At 47.6% G+C, this 26,795-nt stretch overlaps 1 protein-coding gene across 1 annotated transcript; it reads left to right on the forward strand.

Annotated features, from left to right (window-relative positions):
* The first annotated feature begins 2,416 nt into the window (after positions 1-2,416).
* LOC135828211 (spondin-2-like) lies at positions 2,417-6,583 on the forward strand. Its single transcript, XM_065340666.1, has 5 exons — positions 2,417-2,598; positions 2,997-3,330; positions 4,340-4,716; positions 5,309-5,344; positions 5,831-6,583. Exons 1-5 carry the CDS (start codon positions 2,511-2,513, stop codon positions 5,899-5,901), a joined length of 906 nt encoding a protein of 301 aa, XP_065196738.1. The 5' UTR covers positions 2,417-2,510; the 3' UTR covers positions 5,902-6,583.
* The last annotated feature ends 20,212 nt before the right edge of the window (positions 6,584-26,795 follow it).

Here is a 26,795-nt window from a genome sequence, read left to right on the forward strand (position 1 = left end):
TTTGATTTTGACGTGTTCTATCACTATAACCGGTATATCATTATATCCGGTCACTTTATAAACGATACTTACTGTACTTCAAATGGAGGGTTGAAGTGCGCACCCCCAATGAAGATTGGGGGTGCGCGTTAAGCCTAGTTCACATTCGACGGGGCGCGACGGGACGCGACGTAAGGATCGACGGGAAGCGACGGGACGGTCTGACGGCGTCCAATAGGGAGGTTCTGCTATACGTGAAACGTAGAGAAATCACGTAGAGAGCAGGTGTCTGGGTTAGAGTCTACGGCTTCGCGTGTTTTGGCTCCAGATTTCTACGCGGAGATGGGGTTCTCTACGTTGTGGCGCACGCAGAGAAAATGCGTACGGATTTGCTGGGTATCGATCAACTGCATGCAGAAAACTGCCAAATATGGAAGGGGAAATTCCCAGTACACATTCCACGTGACTTCTCTAGGTGAAACGTAGAGCAGAACAGCATTTCTTTACGTTACGGGAACGCGAAGAAAGTTCGCGTGATTCTTTGCGTCGCGTTCCCAAAACGTAAAGCAGAACCTCCCTGAGGCTGTGTTTACATGAAGCGTTTCAACCCGGGTTGAGTTCGACCCGGGTCAGATTTCAACCCGCCATGTGCACAAAGTGAATGGCGCGTTTACATGACGCATTGCGCTTGACCCGGGTTGAAATTTCGCCCCGGGTTGATTTCAACCCTCCCCCCAAGGGGAGGGTTGAAATCAACCCGGGTCAAGAAAATCGTACAAACGTACTTCTGTGCGTATCTCGCGCCAGGTTTGAACAGCACTGCAGATGCAAATTTCGCGCGAACGGATTCACGTGACCATACAGGACTGTAGAAGTGGACTTTTGGCGGCATATCAGTATTTGACCCGGGTCAACTGTCTTCATGTAAACGCTCACCTCTTTTGTCTGTCGTATAGACTTTCAACCCGGGCTGAACTCGACCCGGGTTGAAATTTCTCATGTAAACACAGCCTATGTGAACACCAGGAACGGGAACGCAACCGTACTACCGTACAGATCGGGAAGCGACGGGAAGAGTTGGATCGATCCAACTTTTCATACCGTAGACGGGCGTAGACGGGGACGCAAGCGTACAAAACGGCTGCAATTCGAGTGTGAACAGGAGACGCCGTCGTGCGCCGACTGCTCCCGATTCGTACTTGGATATTTGTAGCATTTCGAACACTCCACTTCCCATGATAACTCACAGAATGGCTAGCACGACTGGAGTTGAATTGTAGCAACATAAGATCTCATGTCACTTATTGTATTTATGGATAGTTCAGAAGCGTGACAGACGAACTATTCTATCATTTCCTGGTGCTATTATTTGAATGCCACAACTTTCAGGGCTAATTTTTTGGTCTTCACGAAAAACTGGTATTGTGAACTTGATTCCGCTTCTTTCAAGGAGAAATAATTGAAAAGAAGTCCCGAAAAACGAGAAATTAGGTCCAAAAGTCACCCCGTCACGGACCGTGCCTTATGACTCGCGCCGTTCGACGGTGAACGTCGCAACGACTGCTGCATGTCGTGTCGTAGACTCTACGAATCGTACAGGATTTTACAGCTCACCCCAGCCCTCCCGACGAGCCCTTACGTCCCGTACCGTCGGCGTTGCGTCGAATGTGAACTAGGCTTTATACAAAGGTGCGCACTATACTCCGGAAAATACGGTAATTATATTCTTGGTATCATGCCTGGGCCGTGTGGGCCACCCGATTTCCTCCTGGGTTGCAACATTGATGCTATAAGCCATGTACGGTACGCAATGATAATAATAAAAATAGTGCCAATACCCTTCGACTTCACTAGGCCATGGGCCAGGGGGGGGGGGGGGGCGGCATGGCATCAGGCATGGTTTTGGCATGCAAGTCTATAATGAGCATAATGATGACGTGGACAGTAAACTGGTCAAGGGTTCCCGAAAGGGCACCAGGGTTTCCATCAGGGAGTCGTCAAATACCGGTATTTGACGACTCCCGATCTGATTCCATCTTGGTCGCCGCTCGCCGCAGCACGCGTATAACCAAGAGTACATAACCCCGTTATGTACTCTTGGTATCAGGGAGTAGTACAATACAGTATTGTACTACTCCCTGCTTGGTATAACCAGATAACACGCTGGGACTGACCTCTACGCCGCAATTGCGTGCTTGTCCGCGGATCAGCCGTTTAGTTTGTGCATGTGGCGGATGCAGCTACCTGTTTGAGAAGTCGTACCCGTATTTAGAATTCGGTGATACAATCATATACACGAGTACGTACTCTTGATGTATGCATATGCGGGCGCCAGAGAAGAAAACGGGCGCTGTACAAGCCCGGAATGTACGGTGAAAAGTAACGAACTATGTCCAACGGTAAAACCGTTGGTAATCGTTTCAATCAAAGTAGGCAAGCCGCCAAGAAGTCACCATATCAAGGCGTCACAAAGCGAGAGTGCCATCACAAGTGATTTTGTCTTCTTAGCTTGTTTGCTCGTCGCGAAGATCATGAAGATGTCGTCCTTTGCTGCTGTCTTCTTGGCAGCCCTGGCTATTGCCACGGGGGCCAATGCGCAGGTCGCCAACATCACCACTGGTAAGTTGTCCCTTTATCGTAGACAAGAATAGACAAGAATAGACATTATGTTCGCAGCTGGTCGTGCTTCAATTCTCCTTTGTTACTCTCGCATTTCCACATTTGTTCGAGATGAGTTTGTGTTGAATTTTGAATTTTGAATTTTGAATTTACTTTGCCATCGGTACTTGTCCCAATGTGTTCCTTTCAGTAGGAAATGTATGCAGAGCTTTAAAAACGAATAATAGTGGGTGTATTGTTGTGAAGGAACGTACTTCAAGCTGTGCCACGATACTTTAAACATTAGACGTTAGGATCGATGTTTTGTATACTGAGACGAAATGTGAAGTGTTCTCGATTCGACGACTGACTTTCCTTTGTCTGTGGGTGTGGTGTGTATCGTTATTGGTCGTGTACAGGTAGCAACTCCTGCAGCTGCCGTAGTCAGTGCACTGCGACAGGCACCATCACCTACACCGTCCGACTGGAGTTCCTTTGGCCCGCATCCGACTACTTCCTCCCCGTCAACCCCCACTGGTCTCGCAGTGTGTTCGCCACTCACTCAGGATGCGCCGTCATCTTCCGTAACCAGGTGCAGCCTTCAGAGGGCATAGCCTCGCTGACCGCCAGAGGTGAGCCAACCGAATTGCAGAACGAGACAGCCGCGTACTCCGACCGCGTCAGAAGCTTCGTCATCGCACCCCCAGTCTCTACCGCTGCCGGTAATGCCACTGGTGAAGTCACCGCCGACAGGTACGTCAATTACTAGCAGTCAAAATGACAATTTAGGTCTCTGTCTCTCTGTGTGTCTCTCTGTGTGTCTCTGTCTCTCTGTGTGTCTCTGTCTCTCTGTCGCTGTTTCTGTCTCTCTGTCGCTGTTTCTGTCTCTCTGTCGCTGTTTCTGTCTCTCTGTCGCTGTTTCTGTCTCTCTGTCGCTGTTTCTGTCTCTCTGTCTCTCTGTCGCTGTTTCTCTCTCTGTCTCTCTCTCTCTCTGTCTCTCTCTCTCTGTCTCTCTCTCTCTCTGTCTCTCTCTCTCTCTCTCTGTGTCTCTCTCTCTCTGTGTCTCTGTCTCTCTTTCTTGTACGTGAACATGTATACATCACCCCTGTACGTGTGTTGTTGTTGTTGTTGTTGTTGTACTAAAGTCTTCTCTACAATTGTAAAGCAGATTGAGCAGTTCTTAGATGTGTGCGACTTGATGCATAGGAAGAAAATAATTATGTACTACAGTCCATTCATAAAAAGATGGGTCCTGGCTCTGGCGAGCTCCCGTATTTGGCGATTTTTCGTGATTTCATCGTACACAGTGCAGTGCTGCGAACTTTGAAATTTGAAAATGGGTCCAAAAAGGGTGCCTGAACTGGGGTTCGAACCGCAGAATGCACTGTTGCAGGCGGGGTCAAACGGCCTGAATTTTGATGGTTTTTCCCAATTCAGTGCTTTTGGGGCAAAACCTGGCCGAAATCCTATTCTTGCTATGGCTTGCTTTTTGGGCAAAAAAACTTCAGAAACATAATTGGAAGAGGATTCCATATGGGATTGCAGAAAAAAATTCTAAAAAAACTCAACGTTTGACCCATTTATGGCCAAAAGCTAGAAGTTCATTTTTTTCTGAATGGACTGTAAATGGAATGGAATGATTGTTGGGGGATGTTATGAAGGACACACTGTAAACTGTGGTTTGTTCGTGCTACTCTCCAGCATTCAACCTCTGTGTAACTGGCTATACATGGCCTGTTTTCTTCTCCCTCTCCCCTATCAGGTACCACCCAGAAATGACCGCCCTGAGCATGATCGCCCCGTCACCTAGCTGGTTCGTCGGCGTGGACTCTGTGCCACTCTGCACCGGTGATGTCTGGGTCCAGTCTGCCGTCTACGACATTGCCCCGTGGAACGCCGGCGCTGACGGCGGTCGCAACTACTCTTCCCCCGACGACACCCTGTCGCCGTTCAATGTCACCCGTCGCATCAGGAAGTCCAGCGGCACTGACGTCTTCAACGCCGTTGGCGATGACACCACGCCCATGGCTCGCATCTTCATCGACATGAAGTCCCAGGACACCACCAACGACGACGTCGTGGAACCGTCCACCGCATGCAACAAGTGCTCCGGTACCTGCTCTGCCGAGAGCTATGACTGTAAGCACCCAACGCATTGTACATTGTGCCATGAAGCGGCTCGCTTCTTTCAAGGGAGGGCCATGAGAAAGAGGCTTCGGTGGCGTTTAGTTCTGGGCAGTAACCTATTTGATTGCAATTTATTCATATCTGTGTTTGGCATGACATCACCATCACCCAGTCTAGACTGAGCCAATTTGGAGTATGCAAAAGTAAATGGACTGCATAGAACGTGTTGGTGTGGCATGTCAAGCACATGTTTTCAGGAGGACACTTGTTGAACTTCTTTCCTGGTGCCCATGCTGTTATTCTAGACTGTTAGTTCTGACAGGGTCCCCTGTACTTACTGATACTGCAGTGGAATTGGATTGATTCTGCACCTGTGAAACAAAAGCAATCAGAAGTACTGTCTGCAAAGCTGACATGGGTTGGCTTGTCCCTCATATAATAATAATAATTATAATATGCACCTCGGATCTGAAAAAGAGAAAAAGAGAAATAGAGAAATAGAGAAGAAGGTGTGTGACATTCTGTAACAGATGTGTGGTTGTCTCACTGAATATTGCTGTTTGTGTGTGTGTGTGTGTGTTTGTGTGTGTGTGTATGTGTGCAGGGTCCATCAACAAGCCAGTCACCCAGACTCTGCTCTGTAAGTATTGTGGTACTTGCCGGTCATTAACCATGATGCAGGGGGTGCCGAATGCAGTGGAGGCTGTCGTGTATATAATCCATGTAGATTGAATAAGTTTAATACACTAACTTTGGGACAGTCTGATGGTGGCAATGCCATTCGCGAGGTTCTTAGTCGCTTACGGCTATTAGCTTTACTTGGCTAATCAACTACCAAGCATGTTCTTGACTGCACTTTCCTTGCAGTCTTCTAGCTAGCCTCAATTGGTACTGTCAATATGACATACCTCAATTGGTACTGTAAATATGACGTATGCCTATGTTGTGTTTTGGACAGTTGCACTATCACTCATGACCGTACATGTATCATAGGGCTGAATGTTTTTTAGGATTTCGTGCTGCTGACAATGGTGTCGCACTAACCTTCTAGCTGCTGTGTGTCGGGCAGTGTTGTTGACCTTTTCTTCTCTCTGTCTCCTCTGTTTTCCCCTTCTCTCAACTGCAGCTTCCGCCGGCGGTGTCACCTTCTCCACCCTTGCTGTTGTGTTCAGTGTCGTTGCTGCCATGCTTGCCTAAACCTTTTGCCCTCCCCTCGCCAGCCTGTCTCTTGGCACGGGTGCTGTTGCTTTGTTACCGTATAGTTCAGTACGTCTTTTACTTCTTTTGTGCTACTCTGTCTTTGTGTTTGCGTTTCTGACACAATTCTTGCTCCAGATCAGGACAACCGGCTTTTTCAGTAAACAAATGGACCCATTCTTCTTCAACATAGTAATTATTATAGAACGATGCTAACTTCACTGGTGTTTCCTGCACTAGTTTTTTAAATTAGAGACCACCAAAGTTTGATCCAGTTCCGCAGAATATTCTCCGTCCCCCCAGGCAATCGTGGCAGCTTCGATGCCGCATGTCCATTATCAAGTATTTAACTGCTTGGATTCATTCGACCCCGTGTGATTTTCGTCACCAGACTAGCAAGGGCGTATTCCACCTTCTCATGTATGTGTGTGTGTGTGTGTGTGTGTGTGTACTCGCATGTGTGTGCACGTGTGTAGTTTTGTTTCTTTCTTTGTGGCCTGGAATCAGAAATCATCTGCTGGTCGGCTTGATTTTTCCACACTCTGTGCTTGGTGCTTACCAGTCGACTCTTGTTTATTCGCTTCCTCTCTTCCCCTGCTTTTCTTTCGTGATACTAGTAGTTCCTTGCCTAGTTGTTGTTTCTTTTTACTTCACCATATGAACAGGCAAGACTGCCTTCTCACCGGGGCTATTGGCCCACGGCTCTCACAATATGATGAAAATGTTTAAAAAAAACCTGGTGTTGCTGCTGCTGTTGCTTCTGCAGCCATTCTTGTGTTACACTATAGCATGTTCTGTTCCCCTAACATCCGCTGAAGTGGTGTACAGTCAACTTCGCTTATGACGACACTCGGCGGGGCATCAGAAAAGTGTCGTTATTCGCGAAGTGTCGTTATCCCCGAAGTCTCATTATGTATTACAGTTGGATGGGGCTTTGCTCTGGGCATGAAAATTCTGTCGTTATTCGCGAATCGTCGTTATATCCGCAGTCGTTATTAGCGAAGTGCCCAGTACACTGTAGTTGTGCAGGTGTATGCCTCCTTGCCCTGCTCACACTCTTCTCTCCAAAGGTTTAGCAAGAACTAAAAACGCGAACTAAAAACGTCGCGAAAATTTCACGCTTTACAGTAGTAAAATCTTTTACAAACTCCCTGCCATGCCTTCAATACAGTGAACCCTCTGTATGCAAGACTTATCGTGTGCACGTGACTTACCATAACCACAATAGGCCTTGGCGGATAATGCTCGAAAAGGTGGCAGATTCTGCTTTTTTTGCACCGAAATTGGCAGAACCATACAAACCTTATGGCGGGCAATTCCTCGAGTTCTGCTCCATTTCTTTATCCACATACCAAACATGCATAAAATTACCAGAAAATGTACTTAATTCTGCCAATTTTTCTGCCGGCATTATCCGCCAAGCCCTAAAACACAATAAGTACACGCCGAGAAGCAGAGTGCATTTCGGAGAAAGACAAAATTTAATGCTGAGGCTGCTCCGTGCAATAGAACTACAGAAGAGCCGTGCGCCGAAGAGCGTGGAGCCCAATAGTCCATCAGCCAAGAACTCAGAAGTCGTCAAATTCAAGCACCCTGTTGCACTTAGAAATCGAATACTTGATTTTGGCCTCAATGGGGAGTTTAGGTACCCTGTACACCGAATCCGCAAATAAAAAGAGTAAACGACTTGCACGCTCTGCAGGGGGAAGCCGACAAAGTGACCATTTTTGGCATTTCATCGACAGCCATTGTTGTGACCTAAACCCAATCTCCAATCAGTGCCATGCGCGTTTCAGGAATGAACTTTCAGATTTTTGTGAATTACGGGAAAAACCTTGCAAATCGAGAAGATTTGCAGTGTAAACCATTGCAGTTTCCGTATTACACGTGTGCCTGGATTCAAATTACAATAAAATTGTTGTTCGCCCACTTGTAGAGTGTTGTTCCATTACATATCTCTTTGTAAGAAAGGGTATCTCTCGAGAACATAATCTCTTTCACTGTTCTATTTAATTGAGCATCCGAATACATACCTTCAGGAAGATTACAACGAGCTAGTATTGAACATCATCCACCTTCGGGTTTCCGAAGTATGCACCCCGAGTCATGTCAAGCAGGTTTGAAGCGTAGTTTTTACTGTTTGGCAAAAGTGATCTACGCTTCCACCCTGAATGGAATCGCCCCGGGAAGGTCCTGATCCCTGGAAAATTAAGGAAAGTGGAGAGCTAAAAGTAAGGAATCTGCGGCAATGCATGTTGTACATCGAGTGAATGCCCTGCAGTTCTCTTCTCCATTACGACCAACTAGCAAACGCCATGGCTCTGGATGCTGACAGCAAACAGTCGAAATAAAGGCAAGGCTGCTTTGAACATGTTGCAACCAGGTAGTAGTACAGTTACAGTTGTACTACTTCGAAGTACTATCTACCACACTCGAGATCACCCAAAGAATAAAGCGATTGAATTCAAAATCAAAAAAATTGTTGGGGATCGTCTGAAGCATATTCAAGCGAGGTACAGTCGGGCTTGATGACTGATCAAAGCCCTCGGGCTGGTCCCTTGGGCTTTGATCAGCCATCAATCCCTCTGTACCTCGCTTGATTATCTACTTGATACCATTGTAGTTGCAAACAAGTAACTACAACAATTGCAGTACAATAGTCATGTAGTTTTTTGAATTAGTTATTTGAAAATCGTGAGCATCTTCATCTTCTTTCCGGTGCGCATGTACACATATTTTTTGAATCTTTACGTGCTCCAAGCCAACTCACCTCTGCTCAAATCGACGGCGATTTATTTCGCGATTTTAGGTCGATCGCCACGGAAAACCACACCAAACGTTGACAAAACTCCACGTTTTTCACTGAAGACGCATTGGATGTCCTGATAAAACGGATGGAAAACCTCGTAATGGCTGATGAAGAAGAAGAAATTTGTCGAACTTCCAAGGCGCACTGCAAAAGGAGTGCAAGAGTTTCGCCAGGGAAAGTAGGCAGTTCGGATTCAGTGATGCTTTTGCTGTCGATTGATGTCAGTTCCAGGTGTTCGATTTGTAAGTGCAACAGGGGACTCACTTTGGCACCACTGGCTGATGGACTACAAGAACATCCAGCCTGAAACACTAAGAACGCTACAGCCAACGGCGGTGTTGGTTTTCTGGCAGCTTTGAGGATGCATTATTATAATCCAGTAGGAATTGTTTCTAAGAACGTGCTATAGCTAAGATGCAGCCAGATTGCTGAAAAATAAGAACGTTCTAGGCTAACCCCTTGGAAACAATGTTCTTGGACGCGCGACTCTACTGTTAACATTATAATTATTATGTTACCACAATACCTTACTGCCCTCTCCATATTTTTACTACTGAATATATAGCTGACAAAGTACCATTTTTTCTTTTCTTTTGCATCACATTATCATATTCATCAATACACAGAGGCAATATGCTTTAGTTCTGCAAGAGTGCTCAATGCCTGATTCAGGCAGAGCGGCGTACACAACTTGTGCATATTCATCAATAATAATTAGTAGGAGTCGTGTTTGGCTCTGGCCATCCCGGCAAGAAGGCAGATACCGGGGTATGCCTGTTCGATTGGTGAATAAAAATACCATCCCATACCTTCTTGGACGCGGTCTGACCCTTGGCGAATAACGCCCGCAGAACTTGGTACTTTTGCTCTCAGAAGTACATTTGCGGTGCATGTACATCTCATGTGGTGAACCCCTTGATAGGCGACAAGCCTCTGGGTCATCCTAATAAAGATTATATATATATATATCATTATTATTATGTGTCAAGATACCCATGTTTGGCAAATGGATACAGAAGAGGAGCAGCTATGCTCAGCCATTAGCTTTGTATTGTTCTGTCAATTTCACTGCTTTTCGAGCCAGATCTGCCAAATTTTATGGAGCACCAGTAATAATTATTAATATCCACGCCAAAGAGCTAACGACGTCCATGCAGAGACCCCACCTGCGCTGTTTCTCTTCCATTCCGATGGTAAAATGACACCTGCCTATTTCTGTGAGAAGATCCGGAGGAACCCTCGAGCTGTGACAACTGTGTTGTGACTAGGCCTCGACCAAATATGCTAAAAAAAGAGCATATTATGCTCGTCGCATATCAGAGAAAACGTCCATAATATGCCAAAGGCTTAGCAAAATATGCAAAAAGATATGCCAAAATATGCTCAACAGAAAGTGTAGATTATTTCAGTAAAATTACAACCTTGGAATATTCATTGGCTTCACGGCTATCATGCTCATGGTGCAAATCACGACGGACCCCACGATAGGCGGTCAGCCTTTGGGTCATCCTAATATTAAAGTTATTATTATTATCAAAACATAATTATGCGGAATAGTATGGCTGGGGTGTGTCCCCAGCAACCGTAATGATAGTGTTCATCCATGGGGGAATGTAGCAAACGCCTCAACCATTCCAAATTCATCCATAAAAGGCATATCTGAACGCATTTTGTCCATAATATGAATGATTTGTCCTCATTTTCTTCAGAATATTTGAATTATATGCTGGCTTCTTTCCATTATTCCCTTTGTCGCTCAATATGCCATATATGAACTGTTTCACAAAATATGCGGAAATATGCGCAAGCATATTTGGTCGAGGCCTAGTTGTGACAAGATGCTGTCTGTAATGACTCTAGGGAGACCTGAGACCTGAGACCTGAGACAGTTTGCTGCGGATCGCAATGGATGGCGGCAGGTTATCTGAAGGAGTCGCCACAACTGCCGGATATTGACATACATAATGGACAGAGCTAGAGAACAGCAGCGGAAGCATGTATAGCACGGCTGTGCATGTTGTACGCGTATCTGGGTTATTTTATTCCTCCTTTATTCACTTCTTTCGAAGGCGATAAGCCAGACCCACCGGGAAATATGTCCATGGGTGGGACAGCAAAAAGAAAGTGAAAAAATGAAAAGCCAAAAACCAAAAGGGACAAGAAATAGGGGAAGGAAGAGGAAGAAAGGAAAGAAACTCTATCCAAACTCCAACATCAAAACAATAATAAAGAATTTGCAACGACAGGTATTGTACGGATGATAAGGACGTTGATGTTGTTATGGGGATTACAAAGGAAATATCTTTATCAGTCGTTATTCAAGTCTCTTGGCTATTGAACATGAAAACGCAGCAGATGTGCATCTACATGTTAAGGACAGTTCTTAGTATTTTAACCGAACCTTGGATGCCTTATCACTGCCCCGCGCTAGTTCCTCTCTGTTTTTGAAATCCCCTTTCTTCTCAGCATACTCCCTTTGGTCTAACCTGTCTACTAGCATTAAGACATGCCAGGATATCAGGAAATTCACAGTCCAGCTTTCCACACTGTCTCATCCGAAGTGATCCCATGTATTATTAATGTGCCTCCCTTTCTTTTTCTCTCCCTATCTCCTTTCCCTCTCTGACAGCATCTTTCTTTTTTTTCCCTTTTAGCTTGCCGTGGTTGGCTATCACCTGACCTCTCATGTTTATTGGCAGTCTTCGGACGGGCCAGGAGATGTTGAATAAATAAATATGTAGCCTCCTGTTGCACAATAGCCAGGTCTCCTCCCTGCACAGTCCGGAGGCATTGAAGAGTCTCCCCCACCAAGCCTCCCAGGGCACCGACAACCACAGGGACCACGTCAACCTGGGTGAGGGACCAAATTCTGGAAATCTCCCGCTTCAAGTCATAATATTTCGAGCGCTTTTCAGCCATTTTCTTATTGATGTTGTTCTCACCAGGGACGCTGATGTCTATAATGTATGCGATGCGCTCCTTGTCATCAACAAGGAGCAGATCGGGCCTGTTTGCTGATAGTTTCAGGTCAGTTGGGACCGAATACTCCCAATAGAGCCGATACCCGGATCACTTTTGACCAATGCCTTGAGCTGGTGGTCGAATCGTGAAGCACCAGTAGGTAGATCTCGTGCTCTACACATTTCGAAGTGCACATACTTTACTATCCGGTTATGACGTTCGATGAAACTGGTCCGAGAAAGAACTGGGCAGGCACTGACAATGTGGTCAATTGTTTCTAAGCTGTCCTTGCAAAGCCTGCAATTGGCATCAGTTCGAGCAATTGGCTTCATTATGGCGTATTGGTAATTTTTCGTTTTGAGGGATTGGTCTTGTGCTGCCATAATCATGCCTTCAGTTGAAGGTTTCAGTGTCCTTGATTTCAACCACATGAAGGTAAGCTCCTTATCTAGGCGATTTCCTCCAAGCGGCTCCAATATCTCCCATGCAGCGGCATAGTGGAAAGTGTTTTGGATTTTCGCTCTGCGCACGCTTGTTTAATTGTATGCTTATTGGGTAAAGCTGGTCCAGCTGCTGGCAGATCCAAACTCGACAGGAACTTAGCGGCCTTGCCAGTTATTGAGTGGTTTTTGTTGTTGTAGGTTTTTTATAATAATAATCTTTATTTCAGGATTACCCAAAGGCTAACGCCTATCTGGGGGATCTCCTATTTGTGTATGTACTAGTAACATTTTGTTGATGATACTGATAAAGCAGGCTTATTCTGTCTATTGGGCTGGTACTCATTATTATTATTATTATTATTATTTCAACTGGTTTGAGGGAAAGAGACAAACGGGAAAAGTCTGAAGAAAAAATTGACTGTCACCACCAGGACTCGAACCAGGGACCCTCGCTTGTAGCCAGCGATGCTCTAACCACTGAGCTATGGTGTAGTCGTCATCCCAGCAGAGGCCGTTCAACATTTTCTTCAGACTTCGTATTATTATTATTATTATTATAGGGGAGAAACGATCCGGAAACGCACTAGTGTAAGAAACATGAAATGTTCCGCCAATAGCCCCCCCCCCCCTTTCCCAATCTGTACTCTCTTGTACCATTGTAATGGGTAGCCGAGTGGTAGGCGCGGTGAAATCAACAAGAATTACTTTTATTCTACTTCTTTCAGGTACACACCTGAGATATAATTATCAGTGAAAGAAGAAGCGGCAAAATAACTGACTTTCTCTCCGGTGCACACCTGGAGGTTGAATAGCTCGTTATTATCAAAATCTCATCTTCCTCGAGTTAGCTTTCGTTGCTATCTAATCTTATCTTCTCTTCCTCAAAACAGAAATGCTCAGCCGCTTTTATGCAGCAGACGCCGTACGATTACATACGGAGATACACTAAATGTACATCAGGCAAAGCTCCGTATTAGTTTCGTACTGCTTCCGTATTGGTCGGGCAGGGATACTACACCCTCCCTTCCTACAGATTATCACGCCCTCGTGGTTTTCAAAAAATTAGTGAAGAGTTACGAACACAGCGTCAACCGGAAGATGGCAAATTATATCGGACATGATAACGTTTAGAGTAGACAGAAGAAATGAACTGATAACAAATCATAAAATAAAAGTAAAAAGCACACCAGGTTCACACGATCTCACGGGGTCAAAAGGGAAAGAACTGTCCTCCAAATAGGACCTGAAACCACAGCACTCTTGCTGCACGCTGGCACAACCCGCCAGGAACATTGCAGTTCAAAAACCGAACTGAATACACTATAACTATAAGGGGCGTTGTCACACACATTGTCCCACGTTAGCTGGGTAAGCCGTGGCTCACCATGATCAGACGCCTACCAAACTAAACTGGATTCACACACTCGCATAAAGGAAGACTGAAGAGAACAGGGAGACTGAAGGAAGACAGGAAAGAAAATGCCATACCTGGAATCAGCGTTAGTAACCACGGCGGCGGCTGGAGCTATGGCGGAGGGCGAGCCAGGTTTTATCTTCATCTTGGTTGAGCCGGTGACTCAGAGCGGCTAGCTCGGCGTCAGACAAATAACCTCCCTCCTCGTCCTGAATCGTGGTCTTCACGTTGTCGATAGCATCGCTTGGCGTGACGTAAAGAGTGATGGTCTAGCCAGGAAGAGTGTTGACGACAATATGCATCCCACCACGGAGGCGAAGTACCAAATAAAGAGTGGACTCCTTCTGAACGTTATTGTGGTCACTCAGGGTTCGGCCGTCTGCCAACTGCGTGCCGGCGAAAATCAAACGCTGCTGGTCTTGGGGAATACCCTCCTTGTCTTGGGTAGCAGCCTGCCTGTTGTCGTCCTCATCAGCTTCGCCATCACCACCAGTAGTTAACATGTAGGTAGCGGGTCGCTTGGCATCGCCATCGGAGTCTCCAGTGGATGCCATGCGGAGGGAAGGGTGATCCACGCTAGCACCCTGACTGTGCTGCAAGCTAATAAGTAGGGCCAAGCCCAGGACGGCAAGAAACATGATTCTCATCTTGATTCGTCGCAGGGAACTGCAGCGGGTTGAGCCATGGGGGTCTGGGGTCAAATCACGTTGTTTTATTTAAAACTACACCGCTGCCACCAATGTAATGGGTAGCCGAGTGGTAGGCGCGGTGAAATCAACAAGAATTACTTTTATTCTACTTCTTTCAGGTACACACCTGAGATATAATTATCAGTGAAAGAAGAAGCGGCAAAATAACTGACTTTCTCTCCGGTGCACACCTGGAGGTTGAATAGCTCGTTATTATCAAAATCTCATCTTCCTCGAGTTAGCTTTCGTTGCTATCTAATCTAATCTTCTCTTCCTCAAAACAGAAATGCTCAGCCGCTTTTATGCAGCAGACGCCGTACGATTACATACGGAGATACACTAAATGTACATCAGGCAAAGCTCCGTATTAGTTTCGTACTGCTTCCGTATTGGTCGGGCAGGGATACTACACCATCATCCTTCAATGCGACGGACCCCACGATAGGCGGTCAGCCTTTGGGTCATCCTAACAAAGCGTAAACTGTTCCATTACTGCGTTAGGTCAAAGCACTATGTATTTCCTTTGGTGCCTTTGTAGTACATTTTGGGTCATGGACTCATGGCTGTATTTTTTGGACCGAACTGAATTCAGTAACTGAATGCATACTGCTCAAGTTGATAGTATTATAAATTTATAATAGATCGTGCAGAGAGTGGAGAAATCTGGTAGTTTGGTATTAGGGTGCTGTGCTCAACAGCGCTCACAGAAGCAGAGCTACATATACATGTACATGTATACCACACGAGCTATAATAATTATTATTTATTTATTTATTTATTTCACTCAACTCGTGGTTCATGACCAATTGGCACGCAAAGTGCGAGAGAGGGGTGATAGCCAACCACGGCAAGAAAAGAAAAGAAAGGAATATAGAAAAAGAGAAGAAAGAAGGTATTTTTAATGTGTCCTTTTCGATTTCCAGCAGCATGGAAACTCGCGAAGGTTGTTCCGGTTTACAAGAGCAAAGGCTCCAAGTCACAAGCCAGCAATTACCGTCCTATCTCCTTGTTGTACGGTGTATCGAAACTATGTGAGCGATTATTCTTTGATAAGCTTTATGCTCATGTGTCGCCGGCCCTTGCCCCAGTCCAATCTGGTTTTCGACGAGGAGACTCAACCACCATGCAGCTGACACGCCTTGTGCAGGACATTGTGGCCTTCGTCATGACCACCAACATGTTGGTATGTGTTTTTTCGACCTAGCAAAGGCGTTTGACACGGTATGGTTCCGTGGAATCCTAGCTAAATTATCTGCGATGTACAATGTTTCCGGAGCGTCTCTAGCGTGGATTACGGACTACCTAACAGATAGAACGCAATCAGTGTCAGTCGAAGGGGTACTCTCAGACCCACTGCCTGTGAAGTCGGGAGTCCCCCAGGGATCTATACTGGGGCCTCTACTATTCTTGTTGTATATAAACGATCTACCTGACTGTATAGATGGTTTGTCACTGTTTGCTGATGACACAGCCCTCATTCAGTTTGACGCTGACATTGCAAACCTGTGTACGAAGCTTCAGAATGGAATCAATGTTGTTCATAAATGGATGTTGTCATGGCGTCTGAAACCCAATATCTTGAAAACAGAAATAGTCTTTCTCCCTCAACTAGACCACCCTCCCACATTTACCCTTCCCGGACTTGATTCGGCTATTAATATTAATATTGTAGATACGCACAGGCATTTGGGTGTTGTATTTGACTCGCAATTGTCCTGGAATTCTCACGTAGATTTTGTATGCAACAAAGTTAGCAAATCTGTAGGTTGCCTGATGTCTCACTGCTCCCACTTGTCCCCCGAATGTATTCGTCTCTTTTATAAATGCTACCTCCTTCCTATCTTTCTGTACGGCGCCACTGCTTGGCGTGCCCATCAGGTACAACTATCGATCTCATTCTTTCAGCTAGTCAAGACATCAGTGAGTGCCACGTCCTGCCTTTGACCATTAGCGACCACAGGATTTGACCACAGGATCGATCCAACTTGTCATACCGTAGACGAGCGCCGTAGACGGGGACGCAAGCGTACAAAACGGCTGCAATTTGAGTGTGAACCAGGGAGTAGTACAATTGTACTACAAGTACTCCTATCCCTGGTGTGAACAGGGGACGGCATCGTGTGCTGACTACTCCCGCGGATCCCGATGCGTACTTGGAAATGTTTAGCATTTCGAACACTGCGCTTCCCATGGTAACTCACAGAATGGCTAGCACGATTTGAGTTGAATTTTAGCAACAAAAAATCTCATGTCACTTATTGTATTTAGGGATAGTTCAGAAGCGTGACAGACGAACTATTCTATCATTTCCTGGGGCTATTATTTGAATGCCACAACTTTCAGGGCTAATTTTTTGGTCTTCATGAAAAACCGGTATTGTGAACTTGATTCCGCTTCTTTCAAGGAGAAATAATTGAAAAGAAGTCCCGAAAAATGAGAAAATTAATTAGGTCCGAAAGTCACCCCGTCACGGACCGTGCCTAAATATGACTCGCGCCGTTCGACGTTGAACGTCGCAACGACTGCTGCATGTCGTGTCGTACGAATCGTACAGGATTCTACAGCTCACCCCACCCCAGCCCTTCCGACAAGCCCTTTTCTCGTATGTCACTCCCTGTAGGCTTTAAAAGTCGTGTGAATACCCCAGTACGTCCCGTACCGTCGGCGTTGCGTCGGGGGGGGGGGGGGGGGGCGTCTGACATACATTTTATTTTATTGTCTGCACTTCATGGCACATAATGAAAATAGCCAATACAAGGTACAGGTTGTAGCTGAGGGGTACAGGTTGTAGCTGAGGGGTACAAGTTGCACTACATTAAGGGTCCACCCCAGCTGACGGCCCTCCTCCCGCCACCGTTGTCGCCTGCACCTACTCCTAGAACCCGCCGACAACTAGCTTCTCGCCACCCTTTCCAGTTGCAATGGCCACTTGCTCGGACAGCACCGAACTACCTACTGAGGTCATTCCCCTATACCCTCATTGCGGCATGGAACGACATTCCTGAGCAAGTCATCCCGGAACCTCCGGCATCGAAGGGAATGCAGGCCTTCAAGTCTCGCATTTGTCAACACCTGATGCGCCAGGCAGGATTGGTTGTGGGCGACAGCATTCCATGGCTAAATTTGATGATGTTCCATTCTCCAGTCCCATAACGATCACCTTGTCTTCACCCCACTGAACTGTACCTTGCTCCCTAGAGCTCTCGAATCACCTCAGTGTAGAATGTTTTGCGTTAATGTTTATTTCTTCTCTTCTTTCCTTTTTTGCTGCTTTTCGTGGCCCTTTTCTCGCTGATCCAGTGCCTGCATACTACTCTGCCTGGCAGCAGCTCCGATCTAACTTCTCCGTATTGCCCCCCCCCACCGAAAGCAACGCAGCTGTTGGTCCATTGCCATAGTTTTCTGAACTAATCTGGCACTCACTCACTCCCCCCCCCCCCCCATCTCTTCAGTCCTCTCTCTCTCTATCTCTCTCTCTCTCTCTCTCTCTCTCTCTCTCTCTCTCTCTCTCTCTCTCTCTCTCTCTCTCTCTCTCTCTCTCTCTCTCTCTCTCTCTCTCTCTCTCTATCTATCTCTCTCTCTCTCTCTCTCTCTCTCTCTCTCTCTCTCTCTCTCTCTCTCTCTCTCTATCTATCTATCTCTCTCTCTCTCTCTCTCTCTCTCTCTCTTTCCATCATTGTCTGGCTCTCAGGTTCTCACTCTTCACACACAGTCTTTCTTCTCTCCCTTTTGTAATGTTCTCCCGACGTCCTTAGTATGTGTCGAGAGCACACCAAAATACCAAGTCAACACGGTCTCGTTGTGAGGCAAAGAACCCTTTTCATTCTCAGTGCAAGAACACAAATAGTCGTGAAAGACACATCATACAGCAAGACAGTCGCGGGTACTCCATATCTGGATCTAGTAGAGTACTAGAGGGTACACTACGGTGCATGAGACATCTATAAAGAGAAGAGTACAAATAAGAGAAACGAGCATGCACAATGGGTACACACACACATACAAGATAACACTACATCTCCCCTTCTTCAAAAAGGAGAAAGAGCATAGCAGTGAAAGTTGGAAAGAGAAAGACAAGACGAGAAGACCAAATAATGCAAAACATTTATGTATAATCCTATCCCTCCCTTCCGCAAAAGAAGAAGAACACACACATGTACACACATACACGCATACGCATGAGAAAAGCGTAGAGAAGAGTAGAGCAACAGAGCAAGAGAGGAAAGAGGTAATGGTGATGCGAGTTCAGTCAGAGAAACCATAACGATCAGGAGGCATCACTGTACGACCACTACGAGTAATGGTTGTGCCTGCTGATGTTGTACTGGATGTAGGAACGGCTGAGTGTGTAGAAGAGGTTGTAGACGATGTGGTACTTGTTGTCGTAGGTTGTGGTGGACGCGGTGGTGTTGTATCTGGTGCTGAAGCTGCTTTCGGAACCTGCGCAACCGGAGGTGCGGACGGCAAAGCAACAATGTGTCGACGGTTACGACGATATTCACCCGAGGGTGTAGACACAACGTATGAGCGAATGGCGGGTTGACGGAGTACTGTACCAGTCTCATGGCGATCCGTGAGATAGACTGGTTGCTCAGCTTGTAGAGGCGGTAGAGAACGAGTACGGTGCCGATCGTTGTAGTTGCTGGTTTGCCGGGCCTTGAGAGCTGCATCGGCGGCGGCAAAGGCAGATGTCGAAATCAACTGAGGTTGCAGTTGCGAGCTGGACACGGGGACACGTGAACGGAGTTGTCTACCCATTAGGAGCTGTGCAGGACTGTAACCGGATTCCAGAGGAGTATTGCGATACGTGAGCAACGCACTGTACCAATCTGGAGAGGCAGTGAATAGATGCTTGACGGTTTTAACGGATCTTTCGGCGAGACCATTAGCCTGCGGATATAGCGGAGAACTGGTTACGTGCTGGAATGAGAACTCCTCGGCAAATCGACGGAACTCCTCAGACGCAAACTGTGGACCGTTGTCCGACATCAATGTCTCGGGAATACCGTGACGGGCAAAGATACTTTGCAGGTGCGTAATTACAGCCTTGGATGATGTTGACGTCAGCTGGACGACTTCGATGTAGCGAGAGTAGTAGTCTACCAGTAGGAGAAAGTCACGCGAACCAAAGTGGAACAGGTCAGCAGCTAGACGTTGCCATGGTAGATCAGGGAGTGTTGTTGGGATGAGCGGTTCAGCTGGTTGAGTGTGCATGCGGGCGCACGTCGTGCAATTTGCAACATACAGCTGAATATCCGAATTAATGGAGGGCCACCAGACAGAGTTGCGGGCAAGACGGCGACACTTGGCGATGCCCTGGTGTCCAGTGTGGAGCCGTGACAGAATGTCGTCGCGATGAGATGCGGGAATGATCAACCTGTCGTTGTAGAGCAGCAGACCGTCATCGGTAAGTGTGATGTGTGCCCGGTGTTCTACGTATGGTCGAACATCAGAAGGAGCGTCGGATGAGTGTGGCCAGCCGTCAGCGCAGTAGCGAGCAAGCGACTCACACACTTGATCAGACTCTTGCCACTCGGCGATGTCATCGAGGCGTTTAGTTGTTGCAGGCAGACACTCAACGGCGTAGTCGACGAGCGCTGCTGTCTCAGCTGCGAGGAGATCAACATCTTGGCTGTCGACTTGTTCTGATGAAACAGGTGCTCTGGAGAGAGCGTCAGCAATGGCGAGATCCTTGCCTGGCACGTGAACAATGCGGAAATTGAAACGAAGGAGCCTCAGACGGAAACGGACAATTCTAGGCGGTAGGTCGTCTAGAGCACGGCTGCCTAGAAGCGGGATGAGCGGCTTGTGGTCGGTCTGGATCGTAAACGGCTTGCCAAGTACGAAATGTTCGAAACGATCGCATGCCCAGGTAGAAGCAAGAGCCTCTTTCTCGATTTGAGAATAGCGGGTCTCAGCTGGTGTCAGAGAACGGGACTGATATGCAACTGGACGAATGGAGCCGTCAGACTGCACCTGGAGGAGGACTGCTCCCAGGCCGAATGATGAGGCGTCTGCAGATATGATCGTATCCAGGGTAGTCGAGTACATCGCCAGTACTGGATGCGAACTGAGGGCTGACTTGATCGCGTCGAATGCTGCTTGGTGCTCCTCGGTCCAGGACCATTCCTGGCCTTTGACCAGGAGAGCACGCAGTGGCTGGGACATCGTTGCTAGATCCGGTACGAACTTTCCCAGCTGATTCGCCATGCCAAGGAAACGACGTACTGCTGGGACATCCGTGCAGGGTTTCAGCTCCTGAACGCCGCGCACTTTCTGGGGATCAGGGTGGATGCCGTTGTCGTCGAGGATGTGTCCCAGGAACTTGACTGAACGTTGGTGGAAAGCACACTTGTCTGGGTTGAGTGTGATTCCGGCTGATGAGAGACGCTGCAGGACTGCATGCAGATTCTTCTCCTCCTCGTGTTCGTCGTCACCGAAGGTTAGAACGTCGTCAATCATGCAGATTGTGCCTGGCAGGTCGCTCAGCAGGTCAGACATCTGCTTCTGGAAGTACTCAGGTGCAGAGGAGATGCCAAACGGGAGTCGTCGAAAGCAAAAACGACCGATGGGCGTAATGAATGTTGTTAGCAGTTGAGATTCCAGCGACAAGGGGATCTGGTGAAAGCCCTTGTTCGCGTCCAGCTTCGAGAAGACCTTGGCTGTGCCGAGGCGAGCAAGCAGGTGATCGGTTGTTGGCATGATGTGACGTTCCCGTCGGATAGCCTGGTTGAGTCGGGTAAAGTCGCCACAGATGCGCACGTTACCGTTGGGTTTAGGAACCACTACCATACCGGCACACCAATCGGTTGGCTCAGTTACCTTGCGAATGACACCACTCTGTTCGAGGGCCTGCAGTTCTTCGATAACTTTGGCTTCCATCGGTAGAGAGATACGGCGTGGTGTAGGCAGAGAGTAAGGCTGTGCATTATCGACCAGCCGAATCGTGTGCTCGCTGCCAAACGAACCAACTCCCGCAAAGAGCTCAGGGTACTGCGATTTGACGGAGGACTGCTCAGAAGTACCGGTAGTTGCGCTGAGCAAATCTGCTGGCGGACTGAAGATATGCAGGGCTTCGATTGCTGGCCGGCCGAGCAGAGGTGTTTTCAGGTGCGGTACAACGTACACTGTCGTGTCTACTGCAAAGTCGGAAAATGCAGCACGGCAGATACTGAGTGTGACGCGGCCTGAAACAGCTAGAGTTGCGTTGTCTGGACCTTTCAGCGTACGGTCGGATTCCTGGAGGTTGAGCTGATGGTGAGCAGATATGTCGTCATATAAGCTGGCTGGGATGGCAGTTACGTCTGCACCAGTGTCGACCTTCATTGTAACTGGCACTGACTGCAGCAGCATGGGCATAGACCACCCAGTATCAGCGGACAATGCACCTAGGTAGGCTGGAGGATAGTGCCACTGGTCAGCAGACTGTAATGGACCAGAGCTAGCAGCAGAGGACTGCAGACTATGCATGTGACTGGTGTTGGAGGCAGACTGAGAGCTACTAGTGTGCTTCTGCATACAAACAACAGCAAAGTGTCCAATCTTGCCGCAAAATGAACACTTGGCCTGACGAGCTGGGCATTGAGTGCGTGCATGGCGTTCCTTACCACACCAGTGACAGGTACTAGATTGATCAACGCCAGAGCTGTGCCTGGGTGCAGACTGACTTGAGCGAGGATGACCACTGTAACTGTGTGTACTGCGGGGCTGTGAAGCATGACCAGTTGAATCGTGGTTGTACTGGGCCGGATGTTTCACACCTTGGTGAGATTGTGGTCGCAAGCTAAGTGCATTCAGCTCCATTGCACAGGTACACGACTCACATGCAGAGTGATGCTGCTGTTCGAAAGCGTGGACTTGGTGAAGAGTTGCACCAGCTGACGAACTGTGACGGACCGTAGACTGTTGTGTTCGAACCGTCTCTTTCTGGCGAGCTTGTGCCAGAGCTTTGTCCAGTGTAAGAGATGGGTCCAGTTGCAGTTTCTGGGACAGGGCAGTGTCTGCAACTCCTGCAACAAGGCGATCACGGATCATCTCGTCGTGGAGCTGCTTGAAGCTGCAACGTTCTGCCAAACGAAACAAATCAGTTATGTAGCCATCAATCGACTCTCCGGGCTGTTGGGACCTCTGGTGGAATTTCGCACGCTCGTACACCAGATTGCGTTTCCTGCCATAATGGTCTGCAAATTTCTGGAATACGATGTCGTAGTTGTCCGCATCCTGGTCTGATAAATGGAAACTCAGTAGGAGGTCGTCAGCCTCGTCGCCCATCGAATATAACAAAGAGTTTACTTGCACGGACTGTGCCTGCATATGAAGACCCGAGGCGAGCCTGTATCTCGTAAATCGCTTGCTCCACTTCTCCCACACATCAGCGGACTTGAAGTCGAATGGGGCTGGAGGAGCTACCTGGGTAAGGTGGATCATCGACGGAACCTGGGGTGCCACGGGACCCAGAGATGATACCGTGGGGAGGGATAGCCCAGCCGCGGAGGAAACGACAGAGGGTGCAGCTTGACCAACACTCGAGACAGTGACTGCTCCTGACGAGCCAGCAATACTAGTAGTCGTAGTATTACTTGGACCTGAGGAAACCGTGATGGAGGTAGTTGTGGGAGTGGAAACAGGGTTGTTTGAAACGCCTGTCGCCATCCTGTCAAAGAGGAAATCCCAGCGCTGCCACCATGTAATGTTCTCCCGACGTCCTTAGTATGTGTCGAGAGCACACCAAAATACCAAGTCAACACGGTCTCGTTGTGAGGCAAAGAACCCTTTTCATTCTCAGTGCAAGAACACAAATAGTCGTGAAAGACACATCATACAGCAAGACAGTCGCGGGTACTCCATATCTGGATCTAGTAGAGTACTAGAGGGTACACTACGGTGCATGAGACATCTATAAAGAGAAGAGTACAAATAAGAGAAACGAGCATGCACAATGGGTACACACACACATACAAGATAACACTACACCTTTCCCCCGTGGTGCGTGATGTGCGCCTTGATCCCGAGACCATTGGTCGGGGGAGCGGACTTCACCTCACCGACACAGCTCAATAGCACCTACACGCCCTTTCTAGTCTATGTTCTCTTGATGTTGTTGTTGTTTTTCTCTTCCATTCTATGTAGGCATATGTGCACTTTCATAAAAAAGAAAAAAAGAAGTGAGGGTGAAATAGGCACCGGCGGATTATGCCGGCAGAAAAATTGGCAGAATTCGGTACTTTTTCTGGTAAATGAAAAGGGTCACCTTGTATACTTCCCACTATCCGATAACCTATAAGTAGTTTGTTTCTCCGTATAGCCTCTATTGTGAGACGATTTTCCCTGATGATAATCTCAAGAAAATCGATTAGGAACAACCATTTTAGATACATGTATTCTCATTCATCACTTTGTAATTTCCGCTTCACTTATACTATTTTTCTGGTAAGTTTCATGCATGTTTGGTATGTGGATAAAGAAATGGAGCAGAATTCGAGGAATTGCCCGCCATAAGGCTTGTATGGTTCTGCCAATTTCACTGCTTTTCGAGCAGAATCCGCCCGTCCTAGGGTAAAAGCAACCACGGACTGATGGCAAAATGCAACATGGATGCACATTTCTGCCTGGTGTCAAATACAGATGACGCCCCTGCAATTTTGGGAGCAAGCTTTCCAGATACAAAAGGTGCTGATCATCAGTAGGTCCACGCGGATAATGCTCCGAAAAGGATTGTATAATGCTAACCATAATGCTCCAATGCAGCGAATGGGATTTTCGGTCGTTGACCACTTGCTGGTGAGCTGATCTACTCACCTCCCACCGCACAATAATGTAATAACACAGTTGTGTTATTACATTGATCGTCTCCCCCCCCCCCCCCTCTCTACCCTCTTTTGATAATAATCACCGGTATACTCCCCTTGTTGGCTTATTTGCTATTCATTGTGGTGATTCTTTCCTGATCATAGCCACGAGAAAACGTTTGAAATAACTACATGTTGCTCTGTGTCTGTGAATGCCTGCGTTCACCATGACTTTCCTCATCCTCGGTGAAGCTTCTGTCTCCTCGTCCGACATCACCTCTTAATTTAATGATCGAGTTGTCGGTTATAGCATGAAACTATCTTCAGGTGTCATTGAAGTAGGCTTTGCAATCTTAGTGAGAAAATAATAACGAATCACACCAGAGAAGTGAGGCTGCGGATCCCGGACCAGTAGGAATCACAGTTCTCCATAGCAGATGTCATGATTAGGGTTGTGAGTGGCTTGGTCTCCCCGCTTTTCCTGCATTTTTGTTTCACGCCTAGAAATAACGGAACTGGTTCGAATGTGCAGCGCTATGGGAATGGTGGGTGTGTTCACCCGATTTCCTTATTTCAGAACTGATGTATATAATTGTCGTGTCCGTGTGTTGCTATCTGTATTGTATTCCGTCTGCTCCTACATGTATCTTTGTCAAGTGTTTGCCGTGGCGTCGATGTGTCTCGTCTATGAATAGCGTTGGGAAACATATCACTATTCATGCTTTGCTGGCTGGCTGCTCGCGCCCTTCGCTCCTTCAGCTTGCACGCTACTAGGACATAATAGCAGTATATAGCTCGATGCTTTGCTTCGAGAGGTTGTTGTTGTTGTTCTTGTTGCTTCTCGGTTGCTTGGAACTTGGTCCTAGAGTGAAGCTTTGGTCTTCTTGTGTGGTGAGGGTGAGGAATGGGTATCTGGACTCCTGGTATATTTCCGTAAAGAACCTGGAATTGTAGAATCCTGAGAGTATGTCTGGCCAACTCCCCGGTCATGACATTTGGCGACCACGCCAGGATGTCCAGTGCCACTAACATTCCGAACCCTCGGCAGCGAGAGGGAGCGCTGCCAATAGCCATCGCCACCACACCGCAGCCCGTCCTGGGTACGACGATAAACTGCACCCTGGCGACCGCGGTTGGTCACCATAACCAACGCGCCCGTCCTGGGTACGACGATAAACTGCACCCTGGCGACCGCGGTTGGTCACCATCACCAACGCGCGCGTCCTGGGTACGACGATAAACTGCACCCTGGCGACCGCGGTTGGTCACCATCACCAACGCGCCCGTCCTGGGTACGACGATAAACTGCACCCTGGCGACCGCGGTTGGTCACCATCACCAACGCGCCCGTCCCGGAGCATGACGTTAAACTGTTGGACGTAGCCAGAGCTGGAGAGGAGGTACCGCGAGGAAGTCAAGATGAAGGTAACACGCAAACGGGAGCCGCGGATTTCAAGTGAAGTTAGTTCGGGTCAGTTACCAGTTCCTGGACACGTTTCTGGTCTTGTTACCCGTCTAGTCTTGATTTGTCTTATTAGTTCATAGTGATAGTAAGTATTAGTAACACAGAAGCAACCCCTGTAGGCTGACCAGTCGCTTGTTCGAACGTAGTTGTAACGGCATAACTTATTTTTCTAACACTGGCGTGCTTATGAGTCTGTGCAAGACTGGCGCATTATGTTTTCTTTGGTTCTTGGGTCGGAAGAGGTTGGTTCCTTCCTTTCAAGTTTTCAAGAGTTTTATTGTTTTGCTTTCTTTTTCAGTGCCGTTACTTTTCTTCTGTTACGAGGACGTAACATGTTCGTGGGCGGGGGATATGTCGTGTCCGTGTGTTGCTATCTGTATTGTATTCCGTCTGCTCCTACATGTATCTTTGTCAAGTGTTTGCCGTGGCGTCGATGTGTCTCGTCTATGAATAGCGTTGGGAAACATATCACTATTCATGCTTTGCTGGCTGGCTGCTCGCGCCCTTCGCTCCTTCAGCTTGCACGCTACTAGGACATAATAGCAGTATATAGCTCGATGCTTTGCTTCGAGAGGTTGTTGTTGTTGTTCTTGTTGCTTCCCGGTTGCTTGGAACTTGGTCCTAGAGTGAAGCTTTGGTCTTCTTGTGTGGTGAGGGTGAGGAATGGGTATCTGGACTCCTGGTATATTTCCGTAAAGAACCTGGAATTGTAGAATCCTGAGAGTATGTCTGGCCAACTCCCCGGTCATGACATAATCATACACGGTCTGGATCATGGAGGGCTTGATGGCTGAATCATGCCTGAGCTCCCAGCCCGAGGGCCGTAGGCCCGAGGGCTGGGAGCGAGGGCATGATTCAGCCAGCAAGCCCGACAGACCGTGTATGATTGGATTTCTTACTTGACCCATGCGCACGCACGGAACGTAGCCTACTCAAACATTGAAACAAGCCAAAGACTAGCACAGTTCGGCGAAAAGTCACTCTGCACTGTACTAGTCACAGCCAGAACACACGAAGTAACAAGAGTCAAGAAGACAAGCGACATTCCTTTCTACATGCACTTCCACTTCTTTCTTCAAAACCTGCGCCTTGTCACACTATTGGCTACATCTCGTTGCCACTTGACCACGGGCATGATTGTCAATCATACCTGAAGTGACGTCAGTGTTGCCAAGGGCAGCGGGCATGATGGCTCAATCATGCCCGCGGCGGGAAAGGTGGTGATTAGACAACTCCTTGGATACGGTCACGTGTCATGTAAGAAAACAGTATCAGACCACTGATAACCGTTTATCAGATACCAGTACATGTCACTGATAAACGCC

This window comes from Sycon ciliatum, chromosome 12 (assembly GCF_964019385.1).
Source record: "Sycon ciliatum chromosome 12, ocSycCili1.1, whole genome shotgun sequence".
Taxonomy (NCBI): domain Eukaryota; kingdom Metazoa; phylum Porifera; class Calcarea; order Leucosolenida; family Sycettidae; genus Sycon; species Sycon ciliatum.